Raw genomic sequence first — 25,239 nt, forward strand, 5'->3', positions numbered from 1 at the left:
CCCCCTCCCTGTACAGTAAAGATAGCTCTGTTACTGAACCAGTGGTCGGGTCCCTATTCCCCCTCCCTGTACAGTAAAGATAACATTGTTACTGAACCACTGCTCGGGTCCCTATCCCCCCTCCCTGTACAGTAAAGATAGCTCTGTTACTGAACCAGTGCTCGGGTACCTATCCCCCCTCCCTGTACAGTAAAGATAGCTCTGTTACTGAACCAGTGGTCGGGTCCCTATTCCCCCTCCCTGTACAGTAAAGATAACATTGTTACTGAACCACTGCTCGGGTCCCTATCCCCCCTCCCTGTACAGTAAAGATAGCTCTGTTACTGAACCAGTGGTCGGGTCCCTATTCCCCCTCCCTGTACAGTAAAGATAACATTGTTACTGAACCAGTGCTCGGGTCCCTATCCCCCCTCCCTGTACAGTAAAGATAACATTGTTACTGAACCAGTGCTCGGGTCCCTATCCCTCCTCCCTGTACAGTAAAGATAGCTCTGTTACTGAACCAGTGGTCGGGTCCCTATTCCCCCTCCCTGTACAGTAAAGATAACATTGTTACTGAACCACTGCTCGGGTCCCTATCCCCCCTCCCTGTACAGTAAAGATAACATTGTTACTGAACCAGTGCTCGGGTCCCTATCCCCCCCCCTCCCTGTACAGTAAAGATAACATTGTTACTGAACCAGTGTTCGGGTCCCTATCCCCCTCCCTGTACAGTAAAGATAACATTGTTACTGAACCAGTGTTCGGGTCCCCCCCCCCCCCCTCCCTGTACAGTAAAGATAACATTGTTACTGAACCAGTGCTCGTGTCCCTATCCCCCCTCCCTGTACAGTAAAGATAACATTGTTACTGAACCAGTGCTCGGGTCCCTATCCCCCCCCTCCCTGTACAGTAAAGATAACTCTGTTACTGAACCTGTGCTCGGGTCCCTATCCCCCCCACTCCCTGTACAGTAAAGATAACATTGTTACTGAACCAGTGCTCGGGTCCCTATCCCCCCTCCCTGTACAGTAAAGATAACATTGTTACTGAACCAGTGCTTGGGTCCCTATCCCCCCCTCCCTGTACAGATTAGATAACATCGTTACTGAACCATTGCTCGGGTACCTATCCCCCCTCCCTGTACAGTAAAGATAACATTGTTACTGAACCAGTGCTCGGGTCCCTATCCCCCCTCCCTGTACAGTAAAGATAACATCGTTACTGAACCATTGCTCGGGTACCTATCCCCCCTCCCTGTACAGTAAAGATAACTTTGTTACTGAACCAGTGCTCGGGTCCCTATCCCCCTCCCTGTACAGTAAAGATAACATTGTTACTGAACCAGTGCTCGGGTCCCTATCCCCCCCTCCCTGTACAGTAAAGATAACATTGTTATTGAACCAGTGCTCGGGTCCCTATCCCCCCCCCCTCCCTGTACAGTAAAGATAACATTGTTACTGAACCAGTGCTCGGGTCCCTATCCCCCCCTCCCTGTACAGTAAAGATAACTCTGTTACTGAACCAGTGCTCGGGTCCCTATCCCCCCCCCTCCATGTACAGTAAAGATAACATTGTTACTGAACCAGTGCTCGGGTCCCTATCCCCCCTCCCTGTACAGTAAAGATAACTTTGTTGCTGAACCAGTGCTCGGGTCCCTATCCCCCCCTCCCTGTACAGTAAAGATAACTTTGTTGCTGAACCAGTGCTCGGGTCCCTATCCCCCCCCCTCCCTGTACAGTAAAGATAACATTGTTACTGAACCCGTGCTCGTGTCCCTATCCCCCCTCCCTGTACAGTAAAGATAACTTTGTTACTGAACCAGTGCTCGGGTCCCTATCCCCCCTCCCTGTACAGTAAAGATAACATTGTTACTGAACCAGTGCTCGGGTCCCTACCCCCCCTCCCTGTACAGTAAAGATAACTTTGTTGCTGAACCAGTGCTCGGGTCCCTATCCCCCCCCCCCCTCCCTGTACAGTAAAGATAACATTGTTACTGAACCCGTGCTCGTGTCCCTATCCCCCCTCCCTGTACAGTAAAGATAGCTCTGTTACTGAACCAGTGCTCGTGTCCCTATCCCCCCTCCCTGTACAGTAAAGATAGCTCTGTTACTGAACCAGTGCTCGGGTCCCTATCCCCCCTCCCTGTACAGTAAAGATAACATTGTTACTGAACCAGTGCTCGGGTCCCTATCCCCCCTCCCTGTACAGTAAAGATAACATTGTTACTGAACCAGTGCTCGGGTCCCTATCCCCCCTCCCTGTACAGTAAAGATAACATTGTTACTGAACCAGTGCTCGGGTCCCTATCCCCCCTCCCTGTACAGTAAAGATAACTCTGTTACTGAACCAGTGCTCTGGTCCCTATCCCCCCTCCCTGTACAGTAAAGATAACTCTGTTACTGAACCAGTGCTCTGGTCCCTATCCCCCCTCCCTGTACAGTAAAGATAACATTAGGACTGTCTGTCCTTTGGTTTATTATTGCGGCCCCCGCAGCACCGTTTCGCAGAGCGTCGAGGACTCCAGCAGCCGCTTTCTGGTGCAGCGACTGCAGAGACCTCACTGTTCTGTGAGCGGTAATGGCGCAGTCACTGACAACTATCTTCATTAATTGGATGCATCTAATCACAGTCTGTCCTTGCCTGTCACTTCCGCTACATTAGCCTGTATCTCAATCATGCACAAAACTAACGTTTGCAGAGGATATAACACTCAATGGAATATGAAATGGGAGGTGATCACACCGAATAAACCAGAACAGCAATATCTGTTAGTAACTATATTGTTGTCTTACCTCGTTTGGGTTTAGTCTATCTGTAGACATGTATAATGCAGATACCCGAGCACTACGACGCACATAGCAGTATCTGATGTTTCTCTATCGTCCTAGTGGATGCTGGGGTTCCTGAAAGGACCATGGGGGATAGCGGCTCCGCAGGAGACAGGGCACAAAAAGTAAAGCTTTAGGATCAGGTGGTGTGCACTGGCTCCTCCCCCTATGACCCTCCTCCAAGCCTCAGTTAGATTTTTGTGCCCGGCCGAGAAGGGTGCAATCTAGGTGGCTCTCCTAAAGAGCTGCTTAGAAAAGTTTAGCTTAGGTTTTTTATTTTACAGTGAGTCCTGCTGGCAACAGGATCACTGCAACGAGGGACTTAGGGGAGAAGAAGTGAACTCACCTGCGTGCAGGATGGATTGGCTTCTTGGCTACTGGACATTAGCTCCAGAGGGACGATCACAGGTACAGCCTGGATGGTCACCGGAGCCTCGCCGCCGGCCCCCTTGCAGATGCTGAAACGAGAAGAGGTCCAGAATCGGCGGCAGAAGACTCCTCAGTCTTCTTAAGGTAGCGCACAGCACTGCAGCTGTGCGCCATTTTCCTCTCAGCACACTTCACACGGCAGTCACTGAGGGTGCAGGGCGCTGGGAGGGGGGCGCCCTGGGAGGCAAATGAAAACCTTTTTTGGCTAAAAATACCTCACATATAGCCTCCGGGGGCTATATGGAGATATTTAACCCCTGCCAGAATCCGTTAAGAGCGGGAGACGAGGCCGCCGAAAAAGGGGCGGGGCCTATCTCCTCAGCACACAGCGCCATTTTCCCTCACAGAAAGGCTGGAGGGAAGGCTCCCAGGCTCTCCCCTGCACTGCACTACAGAAACAGGGTTAAAACAGAGAGGGGGGGCACTAATTTGGCGTTAGAAATATATAAAAAAGATGCTATAAGGGAAAACACTTATATAAGGTTGTCCCTATATAATTATAGCGTTTTTGGTGTGTGCTGGCAAACTCTCCCTCTGTCTCTCCAAAGGGCTAGTAGGTCCTGTCCTCTATCAGAGCATTCCCTGTGTGTGTGCTGTGTGTCGGTACGTGTGTGTCGACATGTATGAGGACGATGTTGGTGAGGAGGCGGAGCAATTGCCTGTAATGGTGATGTCACTCTCTAGGGAGTCGACACCGGAATGGATGGCTTATTTAGGGAATTACGTGATAATGTCAACACGCGCCAAGGTCGGTTGACGACATGAGACGGCCGACAAACAATTAGTACCGGTCCAGACGTCTCAAAAACACCGTCAGGGGTTTTAAAATGCCCGTTTACTTTAGTCGGTCGACACAGACACAGACAGGGACACTGAATCCAGTGTCGACGGTGAATAAACAAACGTATTCCTTATTAGGGCCACACGTTAAGGGCAATGAAGGAGGTGTTACATATTTCTGATACTACAAGTACCACAAAAGAGGGTATTATGTGGGATGTGAAAAAACTACCGTAGTTTTTCCTGAATCAGATAAATTAAATGAAGTGTGTGATGATGCGTGGGTTCCCCCCGATAGAAAATATGGGCGGTATACCCTTTCCCGCCAGAAGTTAGGGCGCGTTGGGAAACACCCCTTAGGGTGGATAAGGCGCTCACACGCTTATCAGAACAAGTGGCGGTACCGTCTATAGATAGGGCCGTCCTCAAGGAGCCAGCTGACAGGAGGCTGGAAAAATATCATAAAAAGTATATACACACATACTGGTGTTATACTGCGACCAGCGATCGCCTCAGCATGGATGTGCAGAGCTGGGGTGGCTTGGTCGGATTCCCTGACTAAAAATATTGATACCCTTGACAGGGACAGTATTTTATTGACTATAGAGCATTTAAAGGATGTATTTCTATATATGCGAGATGCACAGAGGGATATTTGCACTCTGGCATCAAGAGTAAGTGCGATGTCCATATCTGCCAGAAGATGTTTATGGACACGACAGTGGTCAGGTGATGCAGATTCCAAACGGCACAAAGGTGTATTGCCGTATAAAGGAAGAGGAGTTATTTGGGGTCGGTCCATCGGACCTGGTGGCCACGGCAACTGCTGGAAAATCCACCGTTTTTACCCTAAGTCACATCTCTGCAGAAAAAGACACCGTCTTTTCAGCTTCAGTCCTTTCGTCCCTATAAGAGTCATATCTGCCCAGGGATAGAGGAAAGGGAAGAAGACTGCAGCAGGCAGCCCATTCCCAGGAACAGAAGCGTTCCACCGCTTCTGACAAGCTCTCAGCATGACGCTGAGACCGTACAGGACCCCTGGATCCTACAAGTAGTATCCCAGGGGTACAGTTTGGAATGTCGAGACGTTTCCCCTGCGCAGGCTCCTGAAGTCTGCTTTACCAAGGTCTCCCTCCGACAAGGAGGCAGTATGGGAAAAAATTCACGAGCTGTATTCCCAGCAGGTGATAATTAAATTACCCCTCCTACAACAAGAAAAGGGGTATTATTCCACACTATATTGTGGTACTGAAGCCAGAAGGCTAGGTGAGACCTATTCTAAATCTAAAAAAATTTGAACACTTACAAAGGTTCAAATCAAGATTGAGTCACTCAGAGCAGTGATAACGAACCGGGAAGAAGGGGACTATCTGGTGTCCCGAGACATCAGGGATGCTTACCTCCATGTCCCAAATTTGCCCTTATCACTAAGGGTACCTCAGGTTCGTGGTACAGAACTGTCACTATCAGTTTCAGACGCTGCCGTTTGGATTGTCTACGGCACCCCGGGTCTTTACCAAGGTAATGGCCGAAATGATGGTTCTTCTTCGAAGAAAAGGCGTCTTAATTATCCCTTACTTGGACGATCTCCTGATAAGGGCAAAGTCCAGGGAACAGTTGGAGGTCGGAGTAGCACTATCTCGGATACTGTTACAACAGCAGGGGTGGATTCTAAATATTCCAAAATCGCAGCTGATCCCGACAACAAGTCTCCTGTGCTTAGGGATGATTCTGGACACAGTCCAGAAAAAGGTGTTTCTCCCGGAAGAGAAAGCCAGGGAGTTATCCGAGCTAGTCAGGAACCTCCTAAAATCAGTGCATCATTGCACAAGGGCCATGGTAAAAAAAATGGTGACTTCCTTCGAAGCAATTCCAGTCGGCAGATTTCATGCAAGAACTTTTCAGTGGGATCTGCTGGACAAATGGTCCGGATCGCATCTTCAGATGCATCAGCGGATAACCCTATATCCAAGGACAAGGGTGTCTCTCCTGTGGTGGTTACAGAGTGCTCATCTTCTAGAGGGCCGCAGATTCGGCATTCAGTTTTGGATGTTGGTGACCACGGAGGCCAGCCCGAGAGGCTGGGGAGCAGTCACACAAGGGAAAAAAAAAAAAAAAAAAAAATTTCCAGGGAGTGTGATCAAGTCTGGAGATTTTTCTCCACATAAATATAGCTAAGGGTAAATTTATAATGCTCTAAGCTTAGCAAGACCTCTGCTTCAAGGTCAGCCGGTATTGATCCAGTGGGATAAAACATCACGGCAGTCGCCCACGTAAATAGACAGGGCGGCACAAGAAGCAGGAGTGCAGTGGCAAAAACTGCAAGGACTTTTCGCTGGGCGGAAAATCATGTGATAGCACTGTCAGCAGTGTTTCATTCCGGGAATGGAAACTGGGAAGCAGACTTCCTCAGTAGGCACGACCTCCACCCGGCAGAGTGGGAACTTCATGGGGAAGTTTTCCACATAATTGTAAACCGTTGGGAATTACCAAAGGTGGACATGATGGCGTCCCGTCTGAACAAAAAACGGGACAGGTATTGCGCCAGGTTAAGAGACCCTCAGGCAATAGCTGTGGACGTTCTGGTAACACCGTGGGTGTACCAGTCGGTGTATGTGTTCCATCCTCTGCTTTTCATACCTAAGGTACTGAGAATTATAAGACGTAGAGGAGTAAGAACTATACTCATGGCTCCGGATTGGCCAAGAAGGACTTGGTACCCGGAACTTCAAGAGATGCTCACAGAGGACTTATGGCCTCTGCCGCTAAGAAGGGACTTGTTTCAGCAAGTACCATGTCTGTTCCAAGACTTACCGCAGCTGCGTTTGACGGCATGGCGGTGGAACGCCGGATCCTAAGGGAAAAGGCATTCAGGAAGAGGTCATTCCTACCCTGGTCAAAGCCAGAAAGGAGGTGACCGCACAACATTATCACCACATGTGGCGAAAATATGTTGCGTGGTGTGAGGCCAGGAAGGCCCCACGAAGAAATTTCAACTCGGTCGATTCCTGCATTTCTTGCAAACAGGAGTGTCTATGGGCCTCAAATTGGGGTCCATTAAGGTTCAAATTTCGGCCCTGTCGATTTTTCTTCCAGAAAGAATTGGCTTCAGTTCCTGAAGTCCAGAAGTTTGTCAAGGGAGTATTGCATATACAACCCCCTTTTGTGCCTCCAGTGGCACTGTGGGATCTCAACGTAGTTCTGGGATTCCTCAAAACACATTGGTTTAAAACCAGTCAAATCTGTGGATTTGAAGCATCTCACATGAAAAGTGAACATGCTCTTGGACCTGGCCTGGACCAGGCGAGTGTCAAATTGGTGGTTTTTTTCTCAAAAAAGCCCATATCTGTTTGTCCATTCGGACAGGGCAGAGCTGCGGACTCGTCCCCAGTTCTCTCCCTAAGGTGGTGTCAGTGTTTCACCTGAACCAGCTTATTGTGGTGTCTTGCGCCTACTAGGGACTTGGAGGACTCCAAGTTGCTAGATGTGGTCAGGGCCCTGAAAATATAGGTTCCAGGACGGCTGGAGTCAGGAAAACTGACTTGCTGTTATCCTGTATGCACCCAACAAACTGGGTGCTCTTGCTTTTAAGCAGACTTTTGCTAGTTGGATGTGTAATACAATTCAGCTTGCACATTCTGTGGCAGGCCTGCCACAGCCAAAATATGTAAATGCCCATTCCACAAGGAAGGTGGGCTCATCTTGGGCGGCTGCCCGAGGGGTCTCGGCTTTACAACTTTGCCGAGCGGCTATTTAGTCAGGGGCAAACACGTTTGTAAAATCCTACAAATTTGATACCCTGGCTAAGGAGGACCTGGAGTTCTCTCATTCGGTGCTGCAGAGTCATCCGCACTCTCCCGCCCGTTTGGGAGCTTTGGTATAATCCCCATGGTCCTTTCAGGAACCCCAGCATCCACTAGGACGATAGAGAAAATAAGAATTTACTTACCGATAATTCTATTTCTCGGAGTCCGTAGTGGATGCTGGGCGCCCATCCCAAGTGCGGATTATCTGCATTACTTGTACATAGTTACAAAAATCGGGTTATTATTGTTGTGAGCCATCTTTTCAGAGGCTCCGCTGTTATCATACTGTTAACTGGGTTCAGATCACAGGTTGTACAGTGTGATTGGTGTGGCTGGTATGAGTCTTACCCGGGATTCATAAATCCTTCCTTATTGTGTACGCTCGTCCGGGCACAGTACCTAACTGAGGCTTGGAGGAGGGTCATAGGGGGAGGAGCCAGTGCACACCACCTGATCCTAAAGCTTTACTTTTTGTGCCCTGTCTCCTGCGGAGCCGCTATCCCCCATGGTCCTTTCAGGAACCCCAGCATCCACTACGGACTCCGAGAAATAGAATTATCGGTAAGTAAATTCTTATTTTCTCTTAGTTGTAGAGGGCACTGATCCTCGATCCTCCTGAGTATGAAGTCTCTGATCTGTGGCTGTTGTTTGCTTGTCCTTGCAGTGAAGAAGTCTGCATCCTGTCTGCCTCAGGTACAGCCTCCGTACTGAACCCCCGATTCCTGCAGGACGCCACCAACGAATGCTGTCTGGAACAAAGGTTGTCTGCGCACCCCGGCTTCTTTATAGGGTCAGACAAGGGAGAGTTTGATAGCAATGTTCGCCTAGGGTAGGTCACGTTGTTATAGGGCAAAGGGCAGGATGAACGCTTCACTCCTTGTAACTAACATCTCCAGAGGTAACTCTGTGGCCACCCGTGGGGCACGTATGGGGCAATGCCAAACGCTGACTAATATCAGGATTGTTTTACTGTCTTCTTCACAATCTAATGCTTTTCTGTCTCAGTATTTTACTGTTGTGGCTTTTAGTCTCTACACTTTAGACATGTGCAAATCCGCAATAGATCGGTCATTATTGAAGTGTTTCTGTATTATGTCAGCGCTACAGAAAGAAGGAGCGAGTATGTTATGGCACGCTAATCTCTCTCTAGCTTATAGTACAGAGCCTGTTACATTCAATTAACTCTTAAATACAGAATTAATAGTTTTCCCCCTCGAATGGTAAATTTGCTACAGACCCCCCCCCCCCCCCCCCCCCCCCCCTGAATCCCACCCCTGGCAATCATCATCCATGGGGGGAATTCAGTTGGGTGCGAGGTTTAGCAAAAAAAAGCTTGCGGATCTCGCGTCCAGTTTTGGATTACCCTGGGTATGCGCTGGTATCCAGTTAAAATAAACTGCGGCAAAGGTGCCAGAGCGAGCACATATCTTGCTATGAAGGTGCTATAGGAAAGCCCGGAGCCGCAGGTTTTTTTTACATTTCCTCCTCTTAATTGAATTCCCCAGTATATGTTCTGGCCTCCGTGGTGGATTAGAGTGAGGCTCTGTAATTGGGCTACGCTAAAGGTCAACGCCGGAGATTTCTACAAATGTTTAAATTGCTGCGCCAAGTTAGATCGGCCACTTTAAATCCTGCATTAGACATACATTAGCGCGTGTCGGTCTTTCTCCTTCCTGCAGCGCGTGTCGGTATTTCTTCTTCCTGCAGCGCGTGTCGGTATTTCTCCTTCCTGCAGCGCGTGTCGGTCTTTCTCCTTCCTGCAGCGTATGTGTCGGTCTTTCTCCTTCCTGCAGCGTATGTGTCGGTCTTTCTCCTTCCTGCAGCGTATGTGTCGGTCTTTCTCCTTCCTGCAGCGCGTGTCGGTCTTTCTCCTTCCTGCAGCGTATGTGTCGGTCTTTCTCCTTCCTGCAGCCTATGTGTCGGTCTTTCTCCTTCCTGCAGCGCGTGTCGGTCTTTCTCTTTCCTGCAGCGTATGTGTCAGTCTTTCTCTTTCCTGCAGCGCGTGCCGGCCTCTCCCCTTCCTGCAGTGTGTGTGCCGGCCTCTCCCCTTCCTGCAGTGTGTGTGCCGGCCTCGCCCCTTCCTGCAGCGTATGTGCCGACCTCGCCCCTTCCTGCAGCGTATGTGCCGGCCTCGCCCCTTCCTGCAGCGTATGTGCCGGCCTCGCCCCTTCCTGCAGCGTATGTGCCGGCCTCTCCACTTCCTGCAGCGTATGTGCCGACCTCTCCCCTTCCTGCAGCGTATGTGCCGGCCTCTCCCCTTCCTGCAGCGTATGTGCCGACCTCTCCCCTTCCTGCAGCGTATGTGCCGGCCTCTCCCCTTCCTGCAGCGTGTGTGCCGGCCTCGCCCCTTCCTGCAGCGTATGTGCCGGCCTCGCCCCTTCCTGCAGCGTATGTGCCGGCCTCTCCCCTTCCTGCAGCGTATGTGCCGACCTCTCCCCTTCCTGCAGCGTATGTGCCGGCCTCTCCCCTTCCTGCAGCGTATGTGCCGGCCTCTCCCCTTCCTGCAGCGTATGTGCCGGCCTCTCCCCTTCCTGCAGCGTGTGTGCCGGCCTCTCCCCTTCCTGCCGTGCGCGGAAATGAGAGCTTACATGGGAATAGAGACGTGTTTGGTAGCGGAGGTACAACCCGGGGAAGGAAGTGGCACATTATGAATACTTATCATAAAGCGACAAACACTTAGGACACAATATTCTGGTTCATAAATTCACGTTATAATATATATCTGTAGTAATACCTCTGCTTTTCCGATTGCTTGTCATGACTGCTCAGTGTTGAATTTCATGTTGAAATTCTATTTTCTGTGTTTTGTAGCACTTTGTTCCCTATAGTGGTATTAATATTCTGTACTGTCCACTCCATGTGGCTCCTGCTAAATATGTATTAGACATTCTCTAACGAAACGCAGAAATGGCGCCGGGCTGCGCTGAGGCACATGATTTATGTCACTAATGAGACATTATTGTATTCGGTTTGGAATTAAAACACGTTCCTCTTGTACATAGGTCAGAGGAGTCGTCACCCCCAACCTGCGCGTTTTGCCACATCCCGTACGATGAGCTGAATATGCCGTTTCCTGCGCATCTCACTTTCTGCTACAGCTGCCGCAAACAGAAGGTTCCCGATGTCTTATTCACGACCATAGATCTGCCCGGCGACGCTCTGATTGTGGGGAAAGGTTGCCTGATACAGGCCAGGTACGTTGCATGGGCGCTGGGCCCCTTCTGATTGATGATGATGATGATAAGTCTACCGTTCTGGCGGCATTGTCGCTCAGGTCAATAACACATATAAAGTAAACTAGGTGCTTCATCGCGCCCTATGGGCGCTCTTCTCACCGTCGGAAGGGGCTGCGCCCCTTTAACCCCTGCAGAAACGCAGGGCGCCAGGGAGGAGACGCAGAGACGCGGGGCGCCAGGGAGGGGACGCAGGGCACCAGGGAGGGGACGTAGAGACGCGGGGCACCAGGGAGGGGATGCAGAGATGCGGGGCGGCAGGGAGGGAACGCAGAGATGCGGGGCGGCAGGGAGGGGACGCAGAGACGCGGGGCGGCAGGGAAGGGACGCAGAGATGCGGGGTGTCAGAGAGGGGACACGGGGCGGTAGAGAGGGGACACTGTGCAGGGAGGGGACACAGAGATGCGGGCGGCAGGGAGGGGACGCAGAGACGCGGGGCGGCAGGGAGGGGACATGGCGGCAGGGAGGGGATGCATAGATGCGGGGCGCCAGGGAGGGGACAGAGGCAGGTTGGCAGGGAGGGGACACGGTGGCAGGGAGGGGATGCAGAGATGCGGGGCGGCAGGGAGGGAAAGCAGAGACGCGGGGCGGCAGGGAGAGAACGCAGAGGCAGGGAGTGGACGCGGGGCGGCAGGTAGGGGACGCAGAGACGCGGGGTGGCACGGAGGGGACGCAGAGACGCGGGGCGGCACAGAGGGGACATGGTGGCAGGGAGGGGACGCAGAGACGCTGGGCGGCACAGAGGGGACACGGTGGCAGGGAGGGGACGCAGAGATGCGGGCGGCAGGGAGGGGGCACAGAGACGCGGGGCGGCAGGGAGGGGGTCCAGAGATGCGGGGTGGCAGGGATGGGACAGAGGCAGGTCGGGGACACGGTGGCAGGGAGGGGATGCAGAGATGCGGGGCGGCAGGGATGGAACGCAGAGACGCGGGGTTGCAGGGAGGGGACGCAGAGAGGCGGGCGGCAGGGAGGGGATGCGGAGCGGCAGGGAGGGGACGCAGAGAGGCGGGCGGCAGGGAGGGGACTCAGAGGCAGGGAGGGGATGCGGAGCGGCATGGAGGGGACGCAGAGAGGCGGGCAGCAGGGAGGGGACGCAGAGGCAGGGAGGGGATGCGAAGCGGCAGGGAGGGGACGCAGAGACGCGGTGCTGCCTGTGCAGTCTCTCTTACCTGTGAGGTTGGTGCAGCGTCCACAGTAGCAGGTGCGCTGTCCCCCGTCTCTGGTCTGTGGAGCCGGCAGCCCAGGGGCCCTGTGACGTGCAGTCCGGGTCTCTGGGGATGGTGGGAGGCAGCGTTGTATTAGGTGTGCGGAGGAGGCGGCGGGTGTCTGTACGCTGCGCAGGGAGGGCTATGAAGCCTTCTCCTGCGCCACCCGTCCCTCCTGATGCGTATGGCGGCGGCAATCAGGCGCGGGTGATGCTGACCTGTAACCTCACTGTCTTCGTCCGTTGTGTGGACGGCGTCTGGCGGGACAGTGAGTCCCACCCGCGGCTGCAGTGCGGGAGCTGGCTCTGGTGGAGGGTGGGAGGGGTGGTGCGGCCTGCGGCTGTCTGGTCGGCCGTGGTGCGGGCGGCGGGTACAGGCTACCGCGTCCGTGCCGCAGATGGCTGGGGGAGATGCTGGGCTTGTGCGGAGGGTGGGATCGTTATGCGTGGGGTGTGGGGGTGTCTGGGCCGTCAGTGGCTGCATGTGGGAGCTGGTGGAGGGTGGGTTTGGGGGTGTCTGGTGCGGGTGGCATTGGGGTGTCCATGGTTACCTGGCACTGTGGTGTCCCCTGGCGGCTTCTGTGTGGGGATGTTGGGTGGATTATGTGGCTGCTGCTCCGTTCTGCTAGTGGTGTGCTAGGACAGGGCAGGAGCTGCTAACTCCACCCAGGCCTGTAACTCCACCCACCACTGTGACTCTGTAGGACATTATACACAGGATAACCTACCTCCAGCTGTAAATGAGAAGGACATAATTAAGTGACATCTAATACTGTAACACTTTACATCGAGGGCAGTGGCTTCCAAACTGGTTATTTATTATTTATATATCTCCACCCATTACGCAGCGCTGCACAGAGAGTCCCTGCCCCATGTGAGCTTACAGTCTAATTTCCGTAGCACTCACTAATCACTGAGTCTCGTGCATACACATCAGCCCCACGCCAGGCTCCGGCTGCCATTCATGGCCTCGGGTTCCGGTGACGCGGCTGGGAGCTGTTGGGTTCCTGATCACCCGAGCGCTGCACACCACTAGACATGTAAAGGTTTCCAGCAGTTGTATGTTCTGTTTATGCCGTCACTGTGTCCCATAACGTGTGAGGCGCTGAGGAAGCGCCGGGGTGTCACAGCGAGGGTCATCTGTTCTGTCCCTGATCAGGTTGTGTCGTCTGAAGAAGAAGGCGCAGGCGGAGGCCAACGCAACGGCCATCAGCAACTTGCTGCCGTTCATGGAGTACGAGCTGCACACTCAGCTGATGAACAAGCTGAAGCTGAAAGGCATGAACGGCCTGTTTGGCCTGAGGATCCAGATCACGGTCGGGGAGAACATGCTCCTGGGGCTGGCTGTAAGTAACGGCTCAGAATAATACGTATATCCCTCTGTCTCATCAGCCTGTGGAGAATGAATCTGCCATTATATCTTCCCTGCCAGTCTGGACACGATCAGGACAGCTCCATAGTCTAACGTACACTTACTCTCAGGACCACAGACTGATGGGGGGAGGTTATACGTGGCACACAAGCGGGGAGGATGGTTGTAGTCTGGGTGTGTGGGAAGGATGGTTGTAGCCGGGGTGTGCGGAGAGGATGGTTGTCGCCGGGGTGTGCGGGGAGGATGGTTGTAGTCTTGGTATGCTGGGAGGATGGTTGTAGCCGGGGTGTGTGGGGAAGAAGGTTGTAGCCGGGGTGTGTGGGGAGGATGGTTGTAGCCGGGGTGTGTGGGGAGGAAGTTTGTAGCCGGGGTGTGCGGGGAGGAAGTTTGTAGCCGGGGTGTGCGGGGAGGATGGTTGTAGCCGGGGCGTGCGGGGAGGATGGTTGTAGCCGGGTTGTGCGGGAAGGATGGCTGTAGTCTGGGTGTGCGGAGAGGATGGTTGTAGTCTGGGTGTGCGGGAAGGATAGTTGTAGCCGGGTTGTGCGGAAAGGATGGTTGTAGCCGGGGTGTGCGGGGAGGATGGTTATAGCCAGGGTGTGCGGGGAGGATGGTTGTAGGCGGGGTGTGCGGGGAGGTTGGCTGTAGTCTGGGTGTGCGGAGAGGATGGTTGTAGTCTAGGTGTGCTGGGTGCATGGTTGTAGTCTGGGTGTGCGGGGAGGATGGTTGTAGTTGGGGTGTGTGGTGAGGATGGTTGTAGCGAAGAGGATGGTTGTCGCCGGGGTGTGCGGGGAGGATGGTTGTAGTCTGGGTGTGCGGGGAGAATGGTTATAGCCAGGGTGTGCGGGGAGGATGGTTGTAGTCTGGGTATGTGCGGAGAGGATGGTTGTCGCCGGGGTGTGCGGGGAGGATGGTTATAGCCAGGGTGTGCGGGGAGGATGGTTGTAGTCAGGGTGTGCGGGGAGGTTGGTTGTAGTCGGGGTATGCGGGGAGGTTGGTTGTAGTCGGGGTATGCGGCGAGGTTGGTTATAGCCGGGGTGTGCGGGGAGGTTTGTTGTAGTCGGGGTATGCGGGGAGGATGGTTATAGCCGGGGTGTGCGGAGAGGATGGTTGTCGCCGGGGTGTGCAGGGAGGATGGTTATAGCCAGGGTGTGCTTGGAGGATGGTTGTAGTCTCGGTGTGCTGGGAGGATGGTTGTAGCCGGGGTGTGCGGGGAGGAAGGTTGTAGCCGGGGTGTGTGGGGAGGAAGGTTGTAGCCTGGGTGTGCGGGGAGGATGGTTGTAGCCGGGGTGTGCGGGGAGGTTGGTTGTAGTCGGGGTATGCTGGGAGGATTGTTGTCACCGGGGTGTGCGGGGAGGATGGTTATGTCGGGGTATGCGGGGTGGATGGTTGTAGCCAGAGTGGGCGGAGAGGATGGTTATAGTCTGGGTGTGCTGGGAGGATGGTTGTAGCCGGGGTGTGTGGTGAGGAAGGTTGTAGCCGGGGTGTGTGGGGAGGATGGTTGTAGTCGGGGTGTGCGGGGAGGATGGTTATGTCGGGGTATGTGGGGTGGATGGTTGTAGCCAGAGTGGGCGGAGAGGATGGTTGTAGTCTGGGTATGCTGGGAGGATGGTTTTAGCCGGGGTGTGTGGGGAAGAAGGTTGTAGCCGGGGTGTGTGGGGAGGATGGTTGTAGCCGGGGTGTGTGGGGAGGAAGTTTGTAGCCGGGGTGTGCGGGGAGGAAGTTTGTAGCCGGGGTGTGCGGGGAGGATGGTTGTAGTCTGGGTGCGCGGGGAGGATGGTTGTAGCCGGGATGTGTGGGGAGGAAGGTTGTAGCCGGGGTGTGCGCGGAGGATGGTTGTAGCCGGGGCGTGCGGGGAGGATGGTTGTAGCCGGGTTGTGCGGGAAGGATGGCTGTAGTCTGGGTGTGCGGAGAGGATGGTTGTAGTCTGGGTGTGCGGGAAGGATAGTTGTAGCCGGGTTGTGCGGGAAGGATGGTTGTAGCCGGGGTGTGCGGGGAGGATGGTTATAGCCAGGGTGTGCGGGGAGGATGGTTGTAGGCGGGGTGTGCGGGGAGGTTGGCTGTAGTCTGGGTGTGCGGAGAGGATGGTTGTAGTCTAGGTGTGCTGGGTGCATGGTTGTAGTCTGGGTGTGCGGGGAGGATGGTTGTAGTTGGGGTGTGTGGTGAGGATGGTTGTAGCGAAGAGGATGGTTGTCGCCGGGGTGTGCGGGGAGGATGGTTGTAGTCTGGGTGTGCGGGGAGAATGGTTATAGCCAGGGTGTGCGGGGAGGATGGTTGTAGTCTGGGTATGTGCGGAGAGGATGGTTGTCGCCGGGGTGTGCGGGGAGGATGGTTATAGCCAGGGTGTGCGGGGAGGATGGTTGTAGTCAGGGTGTGCGGGGAGGTTGGTTGTAGTCGGGGTATGCGGGGAGGTTGGTTGTAGTCGGGGTATGCGGCGAGGTTGGTTATAGCCGGGGTGTGCGGGGAGGTTTGTTGTAGTCGGGGTATGCGGGGAGGATGGTTATAGCCGGGGTGTGCGGAGAGGATGGTTGTCGCCGGGGTGTGCAGGGAGGATGGTTATAGCCAGGGTGTGCTTGGAGGATGGTTGTAGTCTCGGTGTGCTGGGAGGATGGTTGTAGCCGGGGTGTGCGGGGAGGAAGGTTGTAGCCGGGGTGTGTGGGGAGGAAGGTTGTAGCCGGGGTGTGCGGGGAGGATGGTTGTAGCCGGGGTGTGCGGGGAGGTTGGTTGTAGTCGGGGTATGCTGGGAGGATTGTTGTCACCGGGGTGTGCGGGGAGGATGGTTATGTCGGGGTATGCGGGGTGGATGGTTGTAGCCAGAGTGGGCGGAGAGGATGGTTATAGTCTGGGTGTGCTGGGAGGATGGTTGTAGCCGGGGTGTGTGGTGAGGAAGGTTGTAGCCGGGGTGTGTGGGGAGGATGGTTGTAGTCGGGGTGTGCGGGGAGGATGGTTATGTCGGGGTATGTGGGGTGGATGGTTGTAGCCAGAGTGGGCGGAGAGGATGGTTGTAGTCTGGGTATGCTGGGAGGATGGTTGTAGCCGGGGTGTGTGGGGAAGAAGGTTGTAGCCGGGGTGTGTGGGGAGGATGGTTGTAGCCGGGGTGTGTGGGGAGGAAGTTTGTAGCCGGGGTGTGCGGGGAGGAAGTTTGTAGCCGGGGTGTGCGGGGAGGATGGTTGTAGTCTGGGTGCGCGGGGAGGATGGTTGTAGCCGGGATGTGTGGGGAGGAAGGTTGTAGCCGGGGTGTGCGCGGAGGATGGTTGTAGCCGGGGCGTGCGGGGAGGATGGTTGTAGCCGGGTTGTGCGGGAAGGATGGCTGTAGTCTGGGTGTGCGGAGAGGATGGTTGTAGTCTGGGTGTGCGGGGAGGATGGTTGTAGCCGGGTTGTGCGGGAAGGATGGCTGTAGTCTGGGTGTGCGGAGAGGATGGTTGTAGTCTGGGTGTGCGGGAAGGATAGTTGTAGCCGGGTTGTGCGGGAAGGATGGTTGTAGCCGGGGTGTGCGGGGGGGATGGTTATAGCCAGGGTGTGCGGGGAGGATGGTTGTAGGCGGGGTGTGCGGGGAGGTTGGCTGTAGTCTGGGTGTGCGGAGAGGATGGTTGTAGTCTAGGTGTGCAGGGTGCATGGTTGTAGTCTGGGTGTGCGGGGAGGATGGTTGTAGTTGGGGTGTGTGGTGAGGATGGTTGTAGCGAAGAGGATGGTTGTCTCCGGGGTGTGCGGGGAGGATGGTTGTAGTCTGGGTGTGCGGGGAGAATGGTTATAGCCAGGGTGTGCGGGGAGGATGGTTGTAGTCTGGGTATGTGCGGAGAGGATGGTTGTCGCCGGGGTGTGCGGGGAGGATGGTTATAGCCAGGGTGTGCGGGGAGGATGGTTGTAGTCAGGGTGTGCGGGGAGGTTGGTTGTAGTCGGGGTATGCGGGGAGGTTGGTTGTAGTCGGGGTATGCGGCGAGGTTGGTTATAGCCGGGGTGTGCGGGGAGGTTTGTTGTAGTCGGGGTATGCGGGGAGGATGGTTATAGCCGGGGTATGCGGGGAGGATGGTTATAGCCGGGGTGTGCGGAGAGGATGGTTGTCGCCGGGGTGTGCAGGGAGGATGGTTATAGCCAGGGTGGGCGGAGAGGATGGTTGTAGTCTGGGTGTGCTTGGAGGATGGTTGTAGCCGGGGTGTGTGGGGAGGATGGTTGTAGCCGGGGTGTGCGGGGAGGATGGTTGTAGCCGGGGTGTGCGGGGAGGAAGGTTGTAGCCGGGGTGTGCGGGGAGGATGGTTGTAGCCGGGGTGTGCGGGGAGGTTGGTTGTAGTCGGGGTATGCTGGGAGGATGGTTGTCACCGGGGTGTGCGGGGAGGATGGTTATGTCGGGGTATGCGGGGTGGATGGTTGTAGCCAGAGTGGGCGGAGAGGATGGTTATAGTCTGGGTGTGCTGGGAGGATGGTTGTAGCCGGGGTGTGTGGTGAGGAAGGTTGTAGCCGGGGTGTGTGGGGAGGATGGTTGTAGTCGGGGTGTGCGGGGAGGATGGTTATGTCGGGGTATGTGGGGTGGATGGTTGTAGCCAGAGTGGGCGGAGAGGATGGTTGTAGTCTGGGTATGCTGGGAGGATGGTTGTAGCCGGGGTGTGTGGGGAAGAAGGTTGTAGCCGGGGTGTGCGGGGAGGATGGTTGTAGTCGGGGTATGCGGGGAGGATGGTTGTAGCCAGGGTGTGCGAGAAGGATAGTTGTAGTCGGGGTGTGCGGGGAGGATGGTTGTTGTCTGGGTATGCGGGGAGGATGGTTGTATCCAGGGTGTGCGAGAAGGATAGTTGTAGTCGGGGTGTGCGGGGAGGAAGGTTGTAGCTGGGGTGTGCGGGGAGGATGGTTGTAGTCGGGGTATGCGGGGAGGTTGGTTGTAGTCGGGGTATGCGGGGAGGATTGTTATAGCCGGGGTGTGCGAGGAGGTTGGTTGTAGTCGGGGTATGCGGGGAGGATGGTGATGTCGGGGTATGCGGGGTGGATTGTTGTAGCCAGAGTGGGCGGAGAGGATGGTTATAGTCTGGGTGTGCTGGGAGGATGGTTGTAGCCGGGGTGTGTGGGGAGGAAGGTTGTAGCTGGGGTGTGCGAGGAGGATGGTTGTAGTCGGGGTGTGCGGGGAGGATGGTTGTAGCGGAGAGGATGGTTGTCACCAAGGTGTGCGGGGAGGATGGTTATGTCGGGGTATGCGGGGTGGATGGTTGTAGCCAGAGTGGGCGGAGAGGATGGTTGTAGTCTGGGTGTGCTGGGAGGATGGTTTGTAGTCGGGGTATGCGGGGAGGATGGTTGTAGCCAGGGTGTGCGAGAAGGATAGTTGTAGTCGGGGTGTGCGGGGAGGATGGTTGTACTCTGGGTGTGCAGGGAGGATGGTTGTATCCAGGGTGTGCGAGAAGGATAGTTGTAGTCGGGGTGTGCGGGGAGGATGGTTGTAGTCGGGGTGTGCGGGGAGGATGGTTGTCACCGGGGTGTGCGGAGAGGATGGTTATAGCCAGAGTGGGCGGAGAGGATGGTTATAGTCTGGGTGTGCGGGGTGGATGGTTGTAGTCGGGGTATGCGGGGAGGATGGTTGTAGCCAGGGTGTGCGAGAAGGATAGTTGTAGTCGGGGTGTGCGGGGGGGATGGTTGTAGTCGGGGTGTGCGGGGTGGATGGTTGTCGCCAGGGTGTGCAGGGAGGATAATTATAGCCAGGGTGGGCGGAGAGGATGTTTATAGTCTGGGTGGGCTGGGAGGATGGTTGTAGTTGGGGTGTGCGGGAAGGATGACTGTAGTCGGGGTGTGCGGGAAGGAGGACTGTAGTCGGGGTGTGCGGGAAGGAGGACTATAGTCGGTGTGTTTGGGAAGGAGGACTGTAGTCTGGGTGTGCGGGAAGGATGACTGTAGTCAGGGTGTGCGGGAAGGAGGACTGTAGTTGGGGTGTGCGGGAAGGAGGACTGTAGTCGGGGTGTGCGGGAAGGAGGACTGTAGTCGGGGTGTGCGGGGAGGAGGACTGTAGTCGGAGTGTGCGGGGAGGATGACTGTAGTTGGGGTGTGTGGGGAGGAGGACTGTAGTGTGGGTGTGCGGGGAGGATGACTGTAGTCGGGAAGGTTGTAGCCGGGTGTGCAGGTGGGGATGGTTGTAGCCGGGGTGTGCAGGAGGGTAGGATGGTTGTATCTGGGGTGTTCAGGGGGGGTAAGGTGGTTGTAGCTGATGGTGTGCAGGAGGGAGGAGGGTGGTTGTAGCCAAGGTGTACAGGGGGGGGGGGGGGATGGTTGTAGCCGGGGTGTGCGGGGAAGGGGGGTGGGTGGTTGTTCTCATCTTGCCCTGTGCACCGCGTAACTTCTGTCTTTCTGTTAGTCTGCCACAGGTGTGTATCTGGCAGCGCTGCCCACCCCCGGGGGCATTCAAATCGCCGGTAAGACCCCCAGCGATGGATCCTACGAGCAGCATATATCCTACATGCAGAAGAAGATCAATGAAACTATTGCCAAGAACAAAGAAGTTTATGAGATTAACCCCCCAGTAAGTGACAGTCTGTGCAGTTAGTAAGTGACAGTCTGTGCAGTTAGTGACAGTCTGGGTAGTAAGTGACAGTCTGGGCAGTTAGTAAGTGACAGTCTGGACAGTTAGTGACAGTCTGTGCAGTTAGTTGGTGACAGTCTGTGCAGTTAGTAGGTGACAATCTGTGCAGTTAGTAGGTGACAGTCTGTGCAGTTAGTAGGTGACAGTCTGTGCCATTAGTAGGTGACAGTCTGTGCCGTTAGTAGGTGACAGTCTGTGCCGTTAGTAAGTGGCAGTCTGTGCCGTTAGTAAGTGGCAGTCTGTGCCGTTAGTAAGTGGCAGTCTGTGCCGTTAGTAAGTGGCAGTCTGTGCTGTTAGTAAGTGGCAGTCTGTGCTGTTAGTAAGTGCCAGTCTGTACAGTTAGTGGCAGTCTGTGCAGTAAGTGGCAGTCTGTGCAGTTAGTGGCAGTCTATGCAGTTAGTGACTGTCTGCAGTTAGTGACTGTGCAGTTAGTGACCGTCTGTGCAGTTAGTGACCGACTGTGCAGTTAGTAAGTGACTGTGCTGTTAGTGGCAGTCTGTGCCGTTAGTAAGTAGCAGTCTGTGCCTTTAGTAATTGGCAGTCTGTGCAGTTAGTGACTGTCTGTGCAGTTAGTTACAGTTTGTGCAGTTATTAAGTGACAGTCTGTGCAGTTAGTGACAGTCTGTGCAGTTATTGACTGTGCAGTTAGTGACTGCAGTTAGTAAGTGACTGTCTGCAGTTAGTAAGTGACTGTCTGTGTAGTAAGTGACGGTCTGTGCAGTTAGTAAGTGACGGTCTGTGCAGTTAGTGATGGTCTGTGCAGTTAGTAAGTGACTGTGCCGTTAGTAAGTGGCAGTCTGTGCCGTTAGTAATTGGCAGTCTGTGCAGTTACTTAGTGACTGTGCAGTTAGTTACAGTTTGTGCAGTTAGTGAGTGTCTGTGCAGTTAGTAAGTGACAGTCTGTGCAGTTAGTTAGTGACTGCAGTTAGTAAGTGACTGTCTGCAGTTAGTAAGTGACTATCTGTGTAGTAAGTGACAGTCTGTGCAGTTAGTAAGTGACGGTCTGTGCATTTAGTAAGTGACGGTCTGTGCATTTAGTAAGTGACGGTCTGTGCAGTTAGTAAGTGACGGTCTGTGCAGTTAGTAAGTGGCAGTCTGTGCAGTTAGTGCCCGTCTGTGCAGTTAGTGCCCGTCTGTGCAGTTAGTGAATGTCTGTGCAGTTAGTAAGTGACTGTTCCGTTAGTAAGTGGCAGTCTGTGCCGTTAGTAAGTAGCAGTCTGTGCCGTTAGTAATTGGCAGTCTGTGCAGTTACTTAGTGACTGTCTGTGCAGTTAGTTACAGTTTGTGCAGTTAGTGAGTATCTGTGCAGTTAGTAAGTGACAGTCTGTGCAGTTAGTTAGTGACTGCAGTTAGAAAGTGACTGTCTGCAGTTAGTAAGTGACTGTGTAGTAAGTGACGGTCTGTGCAGTTAGTGACGGTCTGTGCAGTTAGTAAGTGGCAGTCTGTGCAGTTAGTAAGTGACCGTCTGTCTGTCTGTGCAGTTAGTGCCTGTCTGTGCAGTTAGTAAGTGACTGTGCCGTTAGTAAGTGGCAGTCTGCTGCTAGTAAGTGGCAGTCTGTGCCGTTAGTGGCAGTCTGTGCAGTTAGTTGGAGTCTGTGCAGTTACTTAGTGACAGTCTGTGCAGTTAGTGGTAGTCTGTGCAGTTAGTCAGTGACAGTTTGTGCAGTAATTAAGTGACAGTCTGCAGTAAGTGACAATCTGTGCAGTTAATGACAGTTAGTAAGTGACAGTCTGTGCAGTTAGTAAGTGACAGTCTGTGCAGTTAGTTGGAGTCTCTGCAGTTACTTCGTGACAGTCTGTGCAGTTAATGACAGTCTGTGTAGTTAGTAAGTGACAGTCTGTTCAGTTAGTGGTAGTCTGTGCAGTTAGTCAGTGACAGTTTGTGCAGTAATTAAGTGACAGTCTGCAGTAAGTGACAATCTGTGCAGTTAATGACAGTTAGTAAGTGACAGTCTGTGCAGTTAGTAAGTGACAGTCTGTGCAGTTAGTTGGAGTCTCTGCAGTTACTTCGTGACAGTCTGTGCAGTTAATGACAGTCTGTGTAGTTAGTAAGTGACAGTCTGTTCAGTTAGTGGTAGTCTGTGCAGTTAGTGACAGTCTGTGTAATTAGTAAGTGACAGTCTGTGTAGTTAGTAAGTGACAGTTTGTGCAGTAAGTAAATGACAGTGTGCAGTTAGTGGTAGTCTGTGCAGTTAGTGACAGTCTGTGTAGTTAGTAAGTGACAGTCTGTTCAGTTAGTGGTAGTCTGTGCAGTTAGTGACAGTCTGTGTAATTAGTAAGTGACAGTCTGTGTAGTTAGTAAGTGACAGTTTGTGCAGTAAGTAAATGACAGTCTGCAGTTAGTGGTAGTCTGTGCAGTTAGTGGTGGTCTGTGTAGTTAGTAAGTGACAGTCTGTGCAGTTAATGACAGTTAGTAAGTGACAGTCTGTGCAGTTAGTTGGAGTCTCTGCAGTTACTTCGTGACAGTCTGTGCAGTTAATGACAGTCTGTGTAGTTAGTGACAGTCTGTGTAGTTAGTGACAGTCTGTGCAGTTAGTGACAGTCTGTGTAGTTAGTGACAGTCTGTGTAGTTAGTAAGTGACAGTTTGTGCAGTAAGTAAATGACAGTCTGCAGTTAGTGGTAGTCTGTGCAGTTAGTGACAGTCTGTGTTGTTAGTAAGTGACAGTCTGTGCAGTCATTTGTCAGTACGTTGTCACACACATCTGTAAGTGTCTTTGGAATTACATCCACATCACTATTATAGTGGGAATATACGGTTATGCTTTGATCCCATATCTGTTGTATATAGCAGACTGACAGTCACAATGCAGGTTAGTGGCTCAATTCAGGGACTTACCTTTGTATATATTGTGTAGCAGTTGTCCTCATACATTTGATGTCTGGTTTTAGTTGATATTGTTTGTTGGTATTCTGTGCTATTGAATGCTCTCATGTTACTGTAGGAAATTTTGGAGGAGACGGTGGGTTCCCCCATCCCAGAGCCCAGGCAGAGGACCCGAGTGCTTCGCTCTCAGTCTGAAAGCTCAGATGAAGTTATGGAGCTGGACCTGTCTCATGGCAAAAAGGACGCCTTTGTCCTGGAGGTGAGAGGCCGGCAGACCCTTCCACACTTCAAACGTAGAAACATAGAAACACAGAATGTGACGGCAGATAAGAACCACTTGGCCCATCTAGTCTGCCCCTTTTTTTATCCTTTAAGCAATCTCAACCCTTTTTGAACCTTAATTCTTTGTAAGGATATTCATATGCCTATCCCATGCATGTTACATTGCTCTACAGTCTTAGCCTCTACCACCTCTGATGGGAGGCTATTCCACTTATCCACTACCCTTTATGTGAAGTAATTTTTCCTTACATTTCCCCTGAACCTCCCCCCCTCCAGTCTCAGTGTATGTCGAGTTCTAATATTTCTCTTCCTTTGAAGAATGTTTCCCTCCTGAACTTTGTTAAGACTCTTGATATATTTGAAAGTTTCTATCATGTCCCCACTTTCCCTTCTCTCCTCCAAATTATACATGTTAAGATCTTTTAGCCTTTCCGGGTAAGTTTTGTGATGTAGGCCATGCACCATTTTAATTTCCCTTCTTTGTACACTCTCTAATGTATTTATATCCTTCTGGAGATATGGGGATAAATTTACTAAGATGGGAGTTCTATTTAAGATGGGATGTTGCCCATAGCAACCAATCAGCTTCTACTTCTCATTTATATAGCACCTTCTAGAAGATAATACCTGGAATCTGATTGGTTGCTACAGGCAACATCCCATCTTAAATAGAACTCCCATCTTAGTAAATTTCCCCCATGCTCTCCAGAACTGAATACAGTATTCTAGATGAGGCCGCACCAATGACCTATACAGTGGTATTATTACTTCTTTCTTCCTGCTGCTGATTCCTCTCCCAATGCAGCCAAGCATCTGACTAGCCTTCCTCATTGCCTTGTTACATTGCTTACCTGCCTTTATGTCACCTGAAATAGTGACTCCTAGATCCCTTTCCTCCTCAGTAGTTTCCAGTATAGTGCCATTATACTACATTTATCCTTTATGTCACCTGAAATAGTGACTCCTAGATCCCTTTCCTCCTCAGTAGTTCCCAGTATAGTGCCATTAATACTATATTTATCCTTTATGTCACCTGAAATAGTGACTCCTAGATCCCTTTCCTCCTCAGTAGTTTCCAGTATAGTGCCATTAATACTATATTTATCCTTTATGTCACCTGAAATAGTGACTCCTAGATCCCTTTCCTCCTCAGTAGTTTCCAGTATAGCGCCATTAATACTATATTTATCCTTTATGTCACCTGAAATAGTGACTCCTAGATCCCTTTCCTCCTCAGTAGTCCCCAGTATAGCGCCATTAATACTATATTTATCCTTTATGTCACCTGAAATAGTGACTCCTAGATCCCTTTCCTCCTCAGTAGTTCCCAGTATAGTGCCATTAATACTATATTTATCCTTTATGTCACCTGAAATAGTGACTCCTAGATCCCTTTCCTCCTCAGTAGTTTCCAGTATAGTGCCATTAATACTATATTTATCCTTTATGTCACCTGAAATAGTGACTCCTAGATCCCTTTCCTCCTCAGTAGTTTCCAGTATAGTGCCATTAATGCTATATTTATCCTTTATGTCACCTGAAATAGTGACTCCTAGATCCCTTTCCTCCTCAGTAGTTCCCAGTATAGTGCCATTAATACTATATTTATCCTTTATGTCACCTGAGATAGTGACTCCTAGATCCCTTTCCTCCTCAGTAGTTTCCAGTATAGTGCCATTAATGCTATATTTATCCTTTATGTCACCTGAAATAGTGACTCCTAGATCCCTTTCCTCCTCAGTAGTTCCCAGTATAGTGCCATTAATACTATATTTATCCTTTATGTCACCTGAAATAGTGACTCCTAGATCCCTTTCCTCCTCAGTAGTTTCCAGTATAGTGCCATTAATGCTATATTTATCCTTTATGTCACCTGAAATAGTGACTCCTAGATCCCTTTCCTCCTCAGTAGTTCCCAGTATAGTGCCATTAATACTATATTTATCCTTTA

At 52.6% G+C, this 25,239-nt stretch overlaps 1 protein-coding gene across 13 annotated transcripts in view; it reads left to right on the forward strand.

The window, feature by feature from the left end:
- The window catches only part of C2CD5 (C2 calcium dependent domain containing 5), a 195,085-nt gene that overhangs the window by 137,796 nt on the left and 32,050 nt on the right, over nt 1-25,239 (forward strand). For 8 of the 13 annotated variants that reach the window (XM_063929383.1, XM_063929381.1, XM_063929385.1 and 5 more), the window contains 5 exons: nt 8,490-8,654; nt 10,828-11,019; nt 13,422-13,608; nt 19,957-20,121; nt 23,125-23,265. In XM_063929383.1, the coding sequence (XP_063785453.1) occupies nt 8,490-8,654; nt 10,828-11,019; nt 13,422-13,608; nt 19,957-20,121; nt 23,125-23,265 (850 nt within the window). The remainder of the gene's footprint in view (nt 1-8,489; nt 8,655-10,827; nt 11,020-13,421; nt 13,609-19,956; nt 20,122-23,124; nt 23,266-25,239) is intronic. The other 5 variants (XM_063929386.1, XM_063929387.1, XM_063929391.1 and 2 more) reach the window with 1 other exon arrangement.

The sequence above is a fragment of the Pseudophryne corroboree genome, chromosome 6 (assembly GCF_028390025.1).
Source record: "Pseudophryne corroboree isolate aPseCor3 chromosome 6, aPseCor3.hap2, whole genome shotgun sequence".
NCBI lineage: Eukaryota > Metazoa > Chordata > Amphibia > Anura > Myobatrachidae > Pseudophryne > Pseudophryne corroboree.